The sequence below is a fragment of the Zingiber officinale genome, chromosome 8B (assembly GCF_018446385.1).
Source record: "Zingiber officinale cultivar Zhangliang chromosome 8B, Zo_v1.1, whole genome shotgun sequence".
Taxonomy (NCBI): domain Eukaryota; kingdom Viridiplantae; phylum Streptophyta; class Magnoliopsida; order Zingiberales; family Zingiberaceae; genus Zingiber; species Zingiber officinale.
In genome coordinates this window covers 20751384-20767275 of record NC_056001.1, presented here as the reverse complement: position 1 = coordinate 20767275, position 15892 = coordinate 20751384, and the positions used below count along the sequence as shown (strand labels likewise).

The 15892-nt window shown below is 42.5% G+C and overlaps 1 protein-coding gene across 4 annotated transcripts; it reads left to right on the top strand.

Moving 5' to 3' along the window:
- The first annotated feature begins 9530 nt into the window (after window positions 1-9530).
- On the top strand, window positions 9531-13329 carry LOC122015387 (pentatricopeptide repeat-containing protein At1g55630-like). 4 transcript variants are annotated; one of them, XM_042572255.1, is made up of 3 exons: window positions 9531-10887; window positions 10966-11840; window positions 12925-13329. In XM_042572255.1, the coding sequence occupies exons 1-2, from the start codon at window positions 9947-9949 to the stop codon at window positions 11564-11566; spliced, it is 1542 nt and encodes a 513-aa protein (XP_042428189.1). In that variant the 5' UTR covers window positions 9531-9946; the 3' UTR covers window positions 11567-11840; window positions 12925-13329. The 4 variants fall into 4 exon arrangements, with proteins under 4 accessions (XP_042428189.1, XP_042428185.1, XP_042428186.1 ...); XM_042572251.1 differs by having other exon boundaries at window positions 9532-11840; XM_042572252.1 differs by having other exon boundaries at window positions 9532-11840; window positions 12922-13329.
- Window positions 13330-15892: the final 2563 nt, after the last annotated feature.

Below are 15892 nucleotides of genomic sequence, written 5' to 3'. Positions count from 1 at the left end.
GCCCAAACAGGTCAACGGGCTGACCTGATGTCTGACACGAAGCCCAGCTAGGTCGACGGACCGACCGGATAGCTGGCATAAAGTCTAAACGGGTCGATGGACTGACCGAACGTTTAGACTGGAGGATGAAGGTAAGTCACTGGAGGGGAGCGACTGTGAGAAAGCGTTCATGGGAAGGGAACTTAGGCGCCGATCCGACTTAGAATCATTTCGTAACTCTAAGTCGAGATCTTGACTAGATTCCGGTCTCGAAGAGATGGAATCTAATTAATATTCTGTTTAATTTTAAATTGTATTAATATTCTATGTTGCAGGATATATCTTATATTTGCCTCCGGACTAACGTTTTCTTGCAGGAAGGAATCTGCTGGAAAATGAAGGTCCGGGCGCCCGGAATGGTTACGGGCGCCCGAGAGGGATCCGGGCGCTCGAAGGTGAACTTTTATCCACAACGTCATCTCGCCACGCGGAGCGCCCTGGTTTGCTCGGTTACGTCATATTCAGGGCACCCTGGAGGTTCCAGGCGTCCTGAACCTCCTATATAAGGAGGGTCAAGGTTGAAACTCCAACAGCAACTCACGATTCGCTCTCTGGTGCTCCTGCGATGCTGCGAAGACAGTCTGACAACGCTCTGCTCTTTTCATTCTTCCTTTTTATTGTCAGTATTGTTTTTTTATTAGCTTTCGTGTACTTTAAGTTGTAAACAATTTCGAATTGCTAGTGATTGTTCATCGAAAGCACCCTTGTGTGCGGACGTTGGAGTAGGAGTCGACATAGGCTCCGAACCAAGTAAAAAATTACTTGTGTCATCTCTTTTTACTTTACTTTTTCTGCTGCGTATTCTCGATAATTTTTTAATCGATATTCACCCCCTCCCCCTCTATCGAACACTTACGATCCAACACATCCAAGCAGCGTTAATTGAGTAGTCATCAACCACCTAAAGGACCTCGGTCGGGAGCCCCTTCACACCAGGAGACTAGGCCACATGCCATGCAGTAGGTGGCAGTCGCTCGTCCAAAACACAAGAGGTGGGCATCGATGTTTTGCACCTTCCACCAGCCAACGACGCACAACACCAAGGACTGCTACGAGCTAGCAGCTAGTAGGTCGGTTCTGCGCGGATATCGTCGTTGATCACCACTTCCAGACCGGTATCACCGAAGTCGATCTGTAGAATGAAGGAGGGAGGAAAGGACGACTGAGCCACGTCACCACTAATTACAAAGGGATCAAATCCCTACTTGAGTCTCTTCAGAACGGACTAGATTATCAACAAGGGAAGAAGAGAACCGGAGTAATGCCACTCAAGGGGAGATAAGAATGATCGTTGGTGGGCCGACCAATAGAGATTCAAACCAAGCAAGGAAGCTGCATGTGCGGCGGCTCGAGATCCACGTTGTTGGCTGCAGCAAGGTGGAAGCCATCCAGGTGGTCATTCGCTAGCTCGAAAGATTCTCCTAGTCAGATACTTTTGGCCAACTCTTCAAGAGGATGTCGCTCGGATGACAGCCACATGCCTGTCCTGCCAAAAGTATCACAATCTTTCGCACCGACTGATCAAAGAGATGAAGTCATCCATTGTATCTTGCCCATTCGACCAATGGGGCATGGACATAGTGGGATCATTTCCCATGACGACGGGTCGGTTAAAGTTCCTGCTCGTTACTGTGGACTACTTTTTAAAATGGGTGGAGGCTGAACCCCTGGCAAAGATAAGTGAGTAGATGGGCATCAAGTTCATATGACAGAAAATCCTGTGTCAGTTCGGCATCCCCCGTCGGCTCTCGTCTCGGATAACGAGAGGCAGTTCGTGGGCCAGAAGCTCAGGGAGTGGTGCAAAGGTTATGGCATCCAGCAGGCCTTCACCTCAATCGCCCAGGCGGAGGTCATAAACCGAGAGATCCTCAAAGGCTTACGAACTCGGCTCGACCGCGCAGGAGGTAGCTGGGTCGACGAGCTCTCAAGTGTCTTGTGAGCGCTTTGCATGACTCCAAAGGAGGCGACCGGCGTAACACCATTCCAGCTAGTGTACGAAGGAGAAGCGGTGGTTCCTGTAGAGGTTGGAGTATAATCTGACCGGGTGCGACTCTACAACGAGGGAAATGGCGAGCGAAAGTTAATGGAGCTCGACTTAGTGGATGAAGCGCAAGATAAAGCGGCCCTTCGGCTATAGACTTATCGACAGTGGATGCGGTAGAACTACAACAAGAGGGTCATCTCGAAGTCCTTCCAGGTCGGTGATCTGGTGTGGAAGAAAATCAAGTCAGTCGGCGACTTCACCAAACTTGAGGCACCATGGGTGGGACCTTACTGTTGGTGCAACCTTAGGTCAAGGTTGACCTGGTTGACCCGACTCGAGTTGACGTGACTCGAGTTGTATTTTGATGTTTGACCTGGGAAGATTGTCGGTGCAACCTTAGGTCAAGGTTGACCTAGTTGTGTTGCATGTTGATGTTTGACACTCGTGAGAGAGTTCTATTCTTGATGTGGGACAAGAATAGATGTTTGGGAGATTATTGGTGCAACCGTAGGTCAAGGTTGGCCTGGTTGACCTGATTCGGGAAAAGTCCAAGTATGGAGACTTGGCACGGAAAAGTCCAAGCAGGGAGCTTGGCACTGGAAAAGTCCAAGTATGGAGACTTGGCACGGAAAAGTCCAAGCAGGGAGCTTGGCACGCGAAAAGTCCAAGTATGAAGACTTGGAGTCCAAGTATGGAGACTTGGCAGGAGAAAGTCCTAACTGGGATGTTAGGCAGTTGGAAAGTCCTGGTAAGTGAAGCCAGGCAGTGGAAAGTCCTAACTGGGATGTTAGGCAGTGTGGGAAGTCCTGGTGAGTGAAGCCAGGCAGTGGGAAAGTCCTGGTGAGTGAAGTCAGGCAGTGAGAAAGTCCTAACTGGGATGTTAGGCAGTGTGGAAATCCTGGTGAGTGAAGCCAGGCAAAGGAAAATCCAGATGGATCAGGGATGATCGGACTTCTGGTGTTGGAAAGTCCAAGTAGGTCAAAGGGATTGACCGGACACTTGGCAGGGAGTTCTAGCAGGTCAAGGGAGTGACCAGATGCTAGGAATGAAGTACCAACATGTCGAGGTTGACCGAATGTTGGTTTGGAAGGCTTGGGACTTGGTTTGGGCAAAAACCAAGTCACTAGTTATCTGATCGGTGACCGTGATCGACCGATCGATGTGCTTGATCGGTATCGATCGATCGTGGACCGATCAGAACTTCGATCGGCCGTGGCGGCCGATCGGAGACGGCGTCGCGGAAGGAAGCGAGTTGGGATCGGTCGTGGACCGATCCGGGCCCGATCGGTCCACAAACCGACGTAGTACGCATGAATGTCTTCGCAGATCGATCGATGCGGGGACCGATCAGTAGGCTGATCGGTCTGGGACCGATCAAGGCTTCGATCGCGACACCTGATCGGTCCGGGACCGATCGGTGACAAACAAGCTTCACGCGCTTAGGCCGATCGGTGCGGACCGATCGAGTTCTAGCGTTGCGACGCACGGCTAGTTTCTTCGTCTTCTTCGCAGTATAAAGGGGTCGAGGGGCTGCACTACTTCTTCTTCCTCTTCTCTTACGCTACTGAGCTGCGGTGCTTGAGCTTTGTTGAGCTCTTCTTCACAAGCTTCGCGTGAGCTTCTCGATTGGGATATCCTGCTGTTGGAGGTGTTACGAGGAGCTGCTGCTTCAACGAATCCAATCGGCGAGGAGGCAAGAAAACTTGTTTTTACATTTATTGTTCTTGTCTTCTTGTATTTCTTGTTGTATTCCTTTCTTGTTGTTGCAAGAATATTGTGGCGAGGTTCCTCCACCCACAAGGAGTATATTGTATTAGCCGGTTTTCCGGGGACTCATCCACCGACGGATTGATAGGCTTCGTCCACCTTACGGACACGCCGAGGAGTAGGAGTTTCATCTCCGAACCTCGTTACATCGACGAGTTGAGGTTTGGTTTGTTTTGTTTTCGTTTCCTTTTGTTATTTCCGCTGCTAACCTAATTTGTAGAAAGAAACGAGCAAAGATTTGGGGTCGGCTATTCACACCCCCCCTCTCTAGCCGTACGAAGGATCCCAACACTTACAAGGTTGTACAGAAACTCTGCTCGGGGGCCTATTACTTGGAAGACGAAAACGGGAGATGACTCGAGCGGCCGTGGAGCGCATATCATCTCCAATCCTATAGGCCCGGGTGAGAGATGCGTGAGCAAATATAAATGTACGTGTATATGCCTTCTGGATACAGGGGCGACATGAATAAAAACCAAAACTTTTCCAGACTCTTGGGCCGACCAGGCTAAGTTAAAAGTCAAGCGGCAACTATAAGCCCATGTCTCCATCAACGGTTGAGCGGCGACCTTAAACCATTGTCTCCATCAACAATCGAGCGGCGACCTTAAACCCCAATCTCCATCAAGTGGTCGAGTGACGACCTTAAACCCCTGTCTCCATCAATGGTCGAGCGGTAACTTTAAACCCCCATCTCCATCAACAGTCGAACGACAACCTTAAACCCCCGTCTTCATCAACAGTCGAATGGAGACCTTAAACTCCTGTCTCCATCAGCAGTCGAGCGGCGACCTTAAACCCCTGTCTCCATCAACAGTCGAGCGACGATCTTAAACCCCTGTCACCATCAACGGTTGAGCGGCGACCTTAAACCCCTGTCTCCATCAACGGTCGAGCAGTGACCTAAAACCCCTGTCTCCATCAGCGGTCGAGCGGTGACCTTAAACCCCTGTCTCCATCAATGATCGAGCGGCGACCTTAAACCCTTGTCTCCATCAACGGTCGAGCGACGACTTTAAATCCTTGTCTCAATAAGTGATTGAGCGTCGATTTTAAACTCAAGCCAGATGAAGAACAATATCGAATAAAAACGACCGATTGGGAACACACGCTACTCAAAATCTCCAAGTTTTCAAAATACGGTGTTCGATCGGAGGGTCATAAAGCCACACTTAAAGTGTAAACAACTCGCAGCTTCGCTCGGGTTTGCGCGGCAACACATGAACAATTAAAATGCAAGTCAAACCGAAAAGATGTCGAATGGCAATGAGGGGACGAACAGTTAAAGATCGTCGGATGAGCGATCATTCATTAACACTTGCATAAGGATTACAAACATGCATGAAGGGCAATACAAAAATCATTAGCTCGAGCAAGATCACTCCAGATAATCCAAGGCATCATCAGGCAGCGACTCAGTTAGCTTGTCCCGACTAATAACCTTGCTTGTCAGAGCGGTGGGGAGATACCGTCTTCCTTGAGTTGGCTAAGCATCTCATCGATCGCAAGGTCGAACAGACGAAGTGCCCGATCAGCGACCTTGTCATCAAAAGCATCCAAGCGGATGTAGGATCGCTTTATAAGCTCAAACCTACTTGACTTGGCCTCCTGATAAGTCTCTAACGTCGTTCGAGAAGCATCCAACTCTGCCTTTAGTGCTGCCAGCTCCTCATCTTTTGTAGCAAGCTCGGCTTTCGCAATAGTCTGCTCGGCTGACCGTCCATCCCGCTCTGCCTTCAAGGTAGCCTCAGCTTCCTTGAGGTTTTGGGTCAACACTCGAAACTCTTTATTTTTGATCTCCAGATCTTCAATAGCCCCGAGTTTCCTAGTGTTGGCCGAACAGATTTTGGATTCAAACGTGCTGGCCTGTTTATTAAGTTGAGCTAATTGGGTGTTCTGCTCGGCGTTTTTTCCCTTCTCTACCTCCAGTTGGTCGGCACTCTTAGCCAGATCGGTTCTTAGTTGAGCCATCTCAGCATTCATCTACTCCAGATGCGCCTAAGAAGCAGATAATTGGTCACTCGGCGCTCTCAGCTACTTAACTTCCTGCTCCAAAAAAGCAAGTCTTTGACACATGACCAAGTTCTTTACCCAATACTTCAAGGAACCAGGAAATTATAAGAGTTGATTGGAGATAAATTAAGAACATACAAAAACTTACCCCAGTGGACATCTGGGTATGACTGTCCACAAGCGCCCTGGAGGCATGCCCGCTGCACGAGCTCAGGTGTCAGCCCATATCTGTGCAAGTGACCCCTGAATGATTATCTGGTGCTCGGGGGCTCGGGAGTCAGCACCGTCTGACTCACGCCATTCCTCAGTTGGAATATAGATAACCGTCGTTATATGGCGTCGGCCGCTTGGGGCTGATTGGGCTGAGGTCGCTCTACCAGACGACCGAGACGTTGACACCGGCCGGATGCCAAACTTTTGAATCTTCGGTAGCATGAAAGCAACTGGTCCAGCACAAATAGTTCCCTGTGGTAGACCGGATAAGGATGGTGTCCGATCAGATGATGTAGGGGAAATGGTCGTCGTGGTGGGAGTTGGCATCGAGATTTCAACCCGCTCGGCAGAAGGAAGACGCAGGCTAGTTCTAGTGGGGGTCTGCACCATAGAGGAAGCGGATCGCGATGTAGTCTCCGCCTGACGCCTCTTGCGACTTATCAGTGGTTCCCCAGAAGAGGCTGAGTTCAACGCCCCCTCAACCGAAATCACAGGCAGCCGTGCGGAGGGAGGATTCGATGCACCAACCGCTCCACCGCTGGGTGTCGGCTGGCTATCCCTTCGCTCACTAGGGCTAGCGCTCCCTCTCTCTCTCCGAGAGGGTCTTCTTGTGAGCCAATCGGTTGCAAACCGTGGCTCTCCAACTCAACCACGCTCGTAGCATTAATCTCTAACGGGCGAGGAGTGAAAGAGCCGAGGAGTGAGGGGAATGTCGTGCAAGCGGAACAGAACGATGACCCCACACAGCAGCCGAAAGGAGTTCGACACTAGTTGGTGGAGAGAAATACGGAAATATTTACAAATAGCAGAAAACAAAGGGTGGATCGGAAACCACAGACTGGCGGTAAATTGGTCCCTAAAAAATGTTACGAAATCGAGTGACGGTTCACTCGGGCGATTAAAGGCAGAGAGAAAACTAATTTGATAGTTAGGCGGAATTTCATATGTAGCCCTCAAACTCTCCGCATCGCCAGTGTCGAACCTAGACTCAATGGAGATGTACCAGTCCGTCCGCGATGACGGGAGGTTGAGATGAGCTTGCCATCGAGAGAACGAAAGAACAAGATCGAAGATGAACAATAAACGAACACTAAACCGAATTGATTGAAGAACCTTGCAAGGAAGATCACACAGAATCGATCAAAGAAGCTTGCTGGGAGACCATCGGGGAAGAAGCGGAATGCTACAGCGGCAAAGCTCGAAGACGAAAGCACGAAGTGGAGAAGATGACGGCACATGTGAGGCTTATAAACCTCATCATCGGTTGCTCTCAACCGTCCAATCCAAGGTTTCAAAAACCTAAAAGAAGATCTGGCCGTGGAATTCAAAAAGGCGTTAGTCACGTCAGTAGAGGATATCCGCCTGTCTTGTCAAGCGTGCGGCGGCAGAAAGAGGGACACGCGACATGCGGTTATCGGACATCATTTAATGAACTTAATTAAAAGGGATAGTCGTGTGCTCGGTCATAATTGGCAAGGATTTGCACGAGCTTTGAGAAATATGGATGACGTCAGCGACGATCGCGCTCGCTCGAAGAAGTACATTTGGAGAATTCTCAAAGTATTACCGCTCATCGTCCAGCTCTGCATAGAGAACGGGTTACCGAACCGATCGTCCATTTGTCATGGTTAGATAATGACCGAGCGGAGTTGGTTGATGCGCCGATCAGATACTAGGGACCGAACACTCCGATCGGACGTACAAATCGCCGAGGAAACCAGTTGTCCAGACAATCGGACCTATAGCCTTCTTCGACTAGACTTGAGGGGGAGGCTTGTGATGCGGCGATAAGGGAGAGCCCATCTGTCACGGGTCAGTTGACACGGTGTCGGTCAAAGTCAAGGCGATCAACACCGAGGCTTATAGAAAGAGCCTCGACCAAAGGTAACTGTCTGGTTATCCCAAGCGAATCACCCGGCCGGTCAGACGAATGGCATGTTCCGGTCGGACAAAAGGACAACCCGTAGCTGGTTGTTCGGTCGGCAGGAAAATGAGCTGCTCGAATTGCTTGTCCGGTACAAGGAATGACACTGTCGACAGGAAGACGAGCCGCTTGGATCGCCCGTCCGGCGCAAGAAATGACATTACACAGAAGGGGACGAGAAATTAAACGAGAACACTCCGTCTATCATTAAATATGAAGAAGCCAAGATAAAAAAATACTCCATCTATCATTAATGCACGAAAGTTAAGACGAAAAAGCCTTCCTCTGACAATTAATATCATTAAATAAGGGTAAATGAATGATCGCAAAGAAAGATATAAAAGGGTATGTTAGGTATGAGAAAGACAATATTTAGCAATTTCTGGATTACTCATTCTCTCTTCCTAATTCTAACTTGAGCGTCGATGGGCCAATGTCGGACCCCTTCCGTAGTTTGATTTTGTTTTGCAAGATTGAGGTCTTCATCCCATCAGTAGTCACCCCATCCCTGGCTTTCCAGCTTCCCTCATTCAGATAAGATCAAATTTAATTTAGTATATTATTTTTAAGATATCAAGTATGAATCTAATTATTAAGATGAGAATTTTAAATATTTAGGATTATTTTTTAAAAGAATAGAGAAATTAAGAGATATGATTGAAATTAATCATAAAATATTTTTATAATTTATAGGTAAATTTTATAAAATAATAATTAAATTAATTATGTTATGTAAAGTGGAATGTTGAATTATGACTTAACATATGAATAAAAAATGAGAATTATAGAGATAGATAAGAATATTAAGATGAATGTACATAAGGATTCGTATGATAATATATGAAAATATTAAAATTAAAGTTATGGTTGTATCTATTGAGGGGAAATATCAATTATACTTAGACGACCAATGCATATCAAAGGAGAAGAAGGAAGAAAAAAAATAGTTAACACTAATAATGAAATTTATTTAAATATAAAATAATTTTATAGTAGGAGAGACCTTTCGGGGTGACTCACTGTTTAAAAGAATACATAAAAAAAAGATTGAGATAATTAACAGAATATTTCATATATGTTGGAAATTGATCGAGGGTTATTGACAACAACAGTATAATATAAATTAACTTCGTCACTTGGGCAATAGCTGATCTTGTTTAGTAAGATACGACTGGATTATTATCGTTGAATGGGATATGGAGCAAATATAAATAATAAAAAATAGTCTTATCCCCAGTTTATTTGGGAGAGCGGAAACTAAAACTAAGGAAAAGTTTCCGTAGTAGAAAAGTTTCCCTCGTTTTACTTCATTAAAATTTTTAAATGGAAAAGAAACGCAATCCATCAACGGATTATTTTAGAGTCAAAATTGATCACCTCAAAATCGGATGAAAAAAATAATGTATGTATCTCTTTTTATTTATAAAATTACATCATATACTAAGAAAATGACATATGTACCTTTTTTAATTCATAAAATTATATTATATAAATAAAAAATGATATATATATTTTTTTATTTATAAAATTACATTACATATATTCATCTTCCTCTATCAAAATAAATAAACACACGTAAAAGAAGGAATTTCTTCTCCTTTCTCTTCTCTTTTCTTTCCCTTCCTTATCCGTGCTTCATAGCATTAGTGTTTGAATGAGTGGGATTGGGTTTAGCTCGATTGGAAGAGACCAGTAACTTGCTGTTCTTGAAACCCTAACTCCCAAAGTATATATACGATGTCCCTTCCGCTCAAGAAATATTGACTGTAGCTGCGCTCTTCAATCTGATCTCCCCCACCCTTCGGAAACCCTAGGATCGTTCTCGTCTGACCTCAAGTAGTAAGTCAAAAAGTTCCTTTTCTCTGTTTGCTTGGTTTATGGATATCTGCATCTTGTTGGGCTGGCTCGCCAAGCGTTCTGAGTTTGTGTTATCGGATTCACTATTCTTGTATCAAACTTCTGGTGATTACAAATCCGCGGAAACATGAGTTTCACCAGGTTTTGCCATGAGATCCATGCTTTATTTTGCTTGGAGATCAGGAACGATCTTTCCGGGTTCCTATCCTTGTGCGTGGCATTCAAGGGGGTATTGTAACCGTGGACAGAGAAAAAAGGAAGAACTTTTAAACATCGGCGATGATGAAAAATTCCATCTTCGGCATCGTGATGGGGTTTGTGGAGATGAACAAGGTTCCTCCTCTGGGGATGCCGAAGCAAAAATGTATTCCGAGGAAAATAAGTTTGAAAAAGTGGGTTTAGGGGTAGACAATGAAGATATACAGGATTTTGTGCGCCTTCCTGAAGAGACCTTTATTGATTTCTCACCTGGTGGCACACTCAAGGAAGATGATGACAATGATGATGGTCAGAGTCATCAGTATGCTCATTCCAATCGCCGGAAGAAATCCGTGGGGGAGATAAAACATGAAGCTGATAGAGTATTTGAAATACTACAACAGGATGGACCGGGCTTCAGTGTCTCATCAGCCCTAGATCAGCTGCAACTGAAAGTATCCAATTCTTTGATCAGAGAAGTCCTTCTCCGTATTCTCGTGATGCTTAACAATGCCAACAGTTTGCGGTGTGCAAAGTTGGCTTATAAGTTCTTTGTTTGGTCAGGTCAGCAGGCAGGCCATAAGCACAATTCCAATAGCTATAATCTTATAATGAAAGTATTTTCAGAGGCTAAGGAGTTGAAAGCAATGTGCAGACTAGCAGATGAGATGACAGATAAGGGCTTGCCAATCACTGCATGCACGTTTAACATATTAATTTGCTCTTGTGGAGAGGCTGGGATGGCCAGGAGTGTGGTTGAAAGGTTCATAAAATCCAAAAATTTCAACTACCGACCTTTCAAACATTCCTTCAATGCAATTCTTTATTCTCTTCTTACCATGAATCAGTATAGGTTGGTGGAGTGGGTTCATCAAAAGATGCTGCTGGACGGGTACGCACCTGATGTTTTGACCTTTAATGTCGTTTTGCGAGCTAAATACATGTTAGGTAAGTTGGATCAATTCCACAGATTGCTTGATGATATGGGGAAAAATGGGTTTGCTCCTGACCTCCACACATATAATCTCATGCTCCATGTGCTCGGGAGAAGTAACAAACCACTTTCTGCACTCGAACTTTTGAACTATATGGATGAAATTGGTTGCAATCCTAGTGTCCTTCATTTTACCACTCTGATCGATGGGCTTAGTCGTGCTGGGAACATTGAAGCCTGCAGGTACTTTTATGATGAGATGGTTAAGAAGGGGTGTGATCCAGATGTAGTTTGTTATACCGTCATGATAACGAGCTATGTAATAGCAGGAGAGTTTGATAAGGGATATGAAATATTCCAAGATATGTTAGCCAGAGGGCAACTACCAAATGTTTATACGTACAATGCCATTATCCGTGGGCTTTGCATCACAGGCAAGTTTGATGAAGCTTGCACAATGGTGAAGGATATGAATAGAAGCGGTTGCACTCCGAACTTCTCAGTGTATAGCAGTTTAGTTGGAAGATTAAGAAACTCTGGGAAGGTTTCTCAAGCAAATGATGTAATCAAATATATGATAGAAAGTGGTCACTATCTTCATTTAACAAACCGATTCAAGGGCTATAAAAGATGCTAGTAAACAGTTATGCGGATATTCATTTACAATCTGTTGATACCACTATTTTAATGCTGCGGTGTCTGCAGTACAAAAGCAAAGGAGTTCATTCATATATGTTTGTTTTCATGCTTGAAGAAATAATAGAAAGGAGTTCAACCTTACTATAACAAAGTTTATTTGCCTTCAGAATGTTAAACTCTCTTGTATCAGCTCATTGTACAAGCCATACACTTGCAGCCAGAAGCCATGTACTAAAGTTTGAAAGCTATTATTATCAAGGAGCAAAGTGTTGGTACGTTGATCTCGATCTCAATATCATAAATTAACATGAATAATTAGACAATAGCGTTGGTATTAGTTTGCAATTGTCTAATCATAACTATCTGGTAAAATGAGCAACAAATATGCTGCATGCTCATTCAAAATCAACTTGATAATTAAACCTTAATGGCCACATATCACTTCCCAGACACTCATGTCTAGGCTTCATAGCAACTTGGCCATTAATTGTTGGCCATGATAGAGCAGTTGAGGAAGATAAGTATTGTGAGTGTGCATCACTTGCTTATACTCATGTCTGGGCTTCCCTATTAAGCATGATCAGTATTTGAAAGTGCACGTGTAATCATTGAATTCTATGTCTTGCTTACAGTCAGAGAAATTTTGTATTCTCTTCTCTCCACTTGTTTCTATCTTTTTTGCTTTTATATTTTCTATCTCTTTAAAAAGTCACAATCTGAGCAAGACCTAATTGCATTAAGTGCTTTGACCTAAACGAGTATTATGCAAATTATACATTGAAATTCCAACATAGATTTATTGAGTTCTTCAACATAATAAGTACAACAGGTTTAAGTATGACCCAGTGTCAAATAAACTCTAATTTTTAAATTTAAAAGATGATCTCTCATAATTTCACTATAGTGATAGTTGAAATTTCATAACTAGGAATTTTCACCGATGGAGTATCCCAAAGCTTAAAAGATGTCTATGGATGTGCTTAAAGGTTGTGAAAACTAAGACACTTTCTCAAAAATGGAGTGTGTTTGGAGGTTGCAAGAGACCAAGATACTTACAAAGAGGAGTATTTTCTTATTGGAAAGGGTTCTTTTTATTTATACTTTTATGGAGATACAAACATAAAGATATCTCTTGTATAAAGTGTGAATAGTAAATATAAGCTTAGTTTCTTTCCTTCACTGAAGATTTAAATTGAAACACAATAATTTGTTCTTATCTTTTTTTATATATTTATATAATCTCATTGTAAGGGAAAGATTTACAATAGAATTGAGGTTATTCCAAGGTTTGAATATAATCATGTGATTTGAAGGTCATTTAATGTTCAAACAAGTAAAATTGTTTGCCATTAGCAGGATCAGCAAGCTGACTTTGAATGACCCAAGCCAATTTCCAAGAAGGATGAAGCATCACATGGAAGCACTAGAATCTCACAGCAAGTTTGTCCCCCCTCTCTGGTCAATTTTTCACCATGAATGCTTTTGGCTCATGCTTATCCAATTCAAGGAGAGGGGGTTTTGTGGTGGTTCCACCAACGCATCCCTTTCCCACAAACTGCCCTACAAATTGGTCAAGCATTTGAAAAGCTGCTTCCCCTTGAGAGTGCTCACACATGCTTCTCTGACTCATTGCTTATCTCATGTTATGTATTAGTAGATGATAAATTTATCAGTAGATTTCTTGGCTATCCTATCCAAGTGGATTCACCTAGACACTTTCTATCATCCCTTGAAGAACTTTCTATCATCCTTCTTGATGAACTTTAATGTTTAGATCCACTAGATAAACTTGTTGACACTGTGGTTTGACATTTTATTAGTTAACTTTAATAATCATTTTATTAATTATGTGATCTTTATTGCTAATTTTTATTTTTTACTTCTTTTTTTAGCTTAAGGTCTTCAAGCTCTATATTTTACCAGTTTTGTGAAAAGTTTTTGAGAAGAGAGTTATTATGGGTTGACTAATCTTATAGGTTTATAGGTAGAAATTTTAAAGCATAAAAAAAATTAAATTTCTTTTGTTACTGCCTCATTTTTTTATTGTATTTATTATTCTATTTTGCTTTATTTCTTTTTTTATTGTGTTATTCACCTATGTTTTTTAGTGCCTCATGCCGTCTCATATAAACGGTATTTTAGTACATGAAACTTTTGTTAATGCAGGGTTTTAGGAAAGGACCTGTTTTTACTATTCGGTAATAATTTTATTGCTACGAGAAGTATCTTTTTATATAGTTTTATAAGACATACAATCATTATATATTAACATAAAACTATCAAACATTTCAGTTAACTTGGTTAAAAATTATAATTGAGTAGCATGAGTTAAATGGAATCCTATTGGTAGAACCTCCAAGAGCATGATGGATGCCCTCTCGAGTTGATACAGAGTATAAAATATTTAGTTAAGTGTCTGACTTTTCTTTTCTTATATAAAGGATGGTTATATTAGGGTAAAATATTATTCATAATTTATCTATATATCTTACAAGGTGATGATAATAATATCAACTTTTGCTATATCACTTTTGAAAAATCATTTCTTCTCTCTTACCAAATCAGTGCGAGATAGAGGTTTAAACTCTCCCCGGGACAAAAATTCACATTAGGATCACATCTTCAGAGATGCCTAAAGAATTTACTTTTGCAAAAGCAAATTGGTATCAGAATCCATTTGAATTTGACTTATGATTATTTGGTTAGCGAGATTTTGAAATGGAAAAATATAATTTAAAAAAGAAAAAGGCCGTGGGGTATAAATAGGGATGTAAACGAGTCGAATCGAATCGAATAGTATTAAGTTCAAGCTCAGCTCGTTTAAGTTATATTCGGGCTTGAGCTTGGCTCGGGCTCGAATCGAACTTTTATCACAAGTCTCGAGCTCGGCTTGTTTTAGAATTATCAAGCTCACGAACAGTTCAAACTCGGCTCATTATTAGTTCGATTATTATAGTTAACAAGTCTAACTCGTTAAGCAAGCTTGAGCTTATTTTCGGACTCTTTTTAGAGTTCATTTTTTAGCTCGTTTTAGAACTTGTTTTGCAGGCTTGTTAAGTGAGCTCAAAAACTCATTTGAATAAACATTCAACAAACCAAACAACTAAAATAATATAAACTCAATACATCATTGAACATCCCAAACTACTACATTAAACTTCCAAACTCAGCATATCATTGAACATATTTGCGAGCCCTTTAATCGAGTCGAGCTCGAGCCTGAGTTCACGAGCCTATAAACAAACATGTTCTTAGCCCTTTAAACGAGTCGAGCTTGAGCCCGAGTTCACGAGTCTATAAATAAACATGTTCTCGAGTCCTTTAAACGAGTCGAGCTCGAGCCCTTTAAACGAGCTGAGCTCGAGCTCGCGAGCCTATAAAAGAACATGTTCACGAGCGCATGAACCGAATATCCCCTTGAGCTCAAGCTCGGCTCGATAAGATAAACGGACAAACTTTTTATCGAATCGAGTTCCGAATAGCTCGCGAACTGTTTGGTTCATTTACATCCCTATAACTAATTTGATAGCTCAGAAAAATAATTATATATAATTTCTATTTTACAAATTAAGAGGAGTAGAGATCCTCTAATCCGTAAAATACGGATCAAGGTCCTGATTCAATATATTGATAGGTGGATTCAATGTCCCCCACATGTTTAAATGACATCCATCTACTAAATAGGTGGGGACTATTAAATCTCGTCTATCACTATCCCTGGTCCAGGAGCAGACCAGGGTAGGCGGGACTAGAGGATCCTGCCAGAATTAAGAGCGATGATTTTTAAGGTCAAAAATGATATTTTATTTTACTTTAAGTTTTTATAAAAAAAAAAAACACTCACCTTACTGTTTATTCATGGACCGCGTAAAAATCTATCATCGGGAGGGGAACAATAACTGGAAATGGTTGTTAACACCCCCTAAGTTGAGAGGCAAAAGGATGAATCCGTTTGGGGAGGGACTCGTGTTTGATTAGATAGTTGGTGAGGTAATAGCTTATCAAGATGATGATAATAGTTGGTCCGAGAGGATGATCAACCATATTGGGATTGATACACGACCGAGACTCCTACGAGAAACAGGAGTGGATAATTTTCTACGATGGATGAAAGTATGACGGAATAATGTCACATGAAAATAGAAGACCCATAGATTATGAACTTCTTCTCTCGGAGACGAAGCAATTACTTAAATATCTTTCACGATATTATTATCTTGTCACCTAACGTGATTAATTTAAAATTTAGATGAGAAATAATAATGATAATCATACGGTACAGAATAATTGAACAATTTTATATGATTTTTTTAACAGTTGGTAT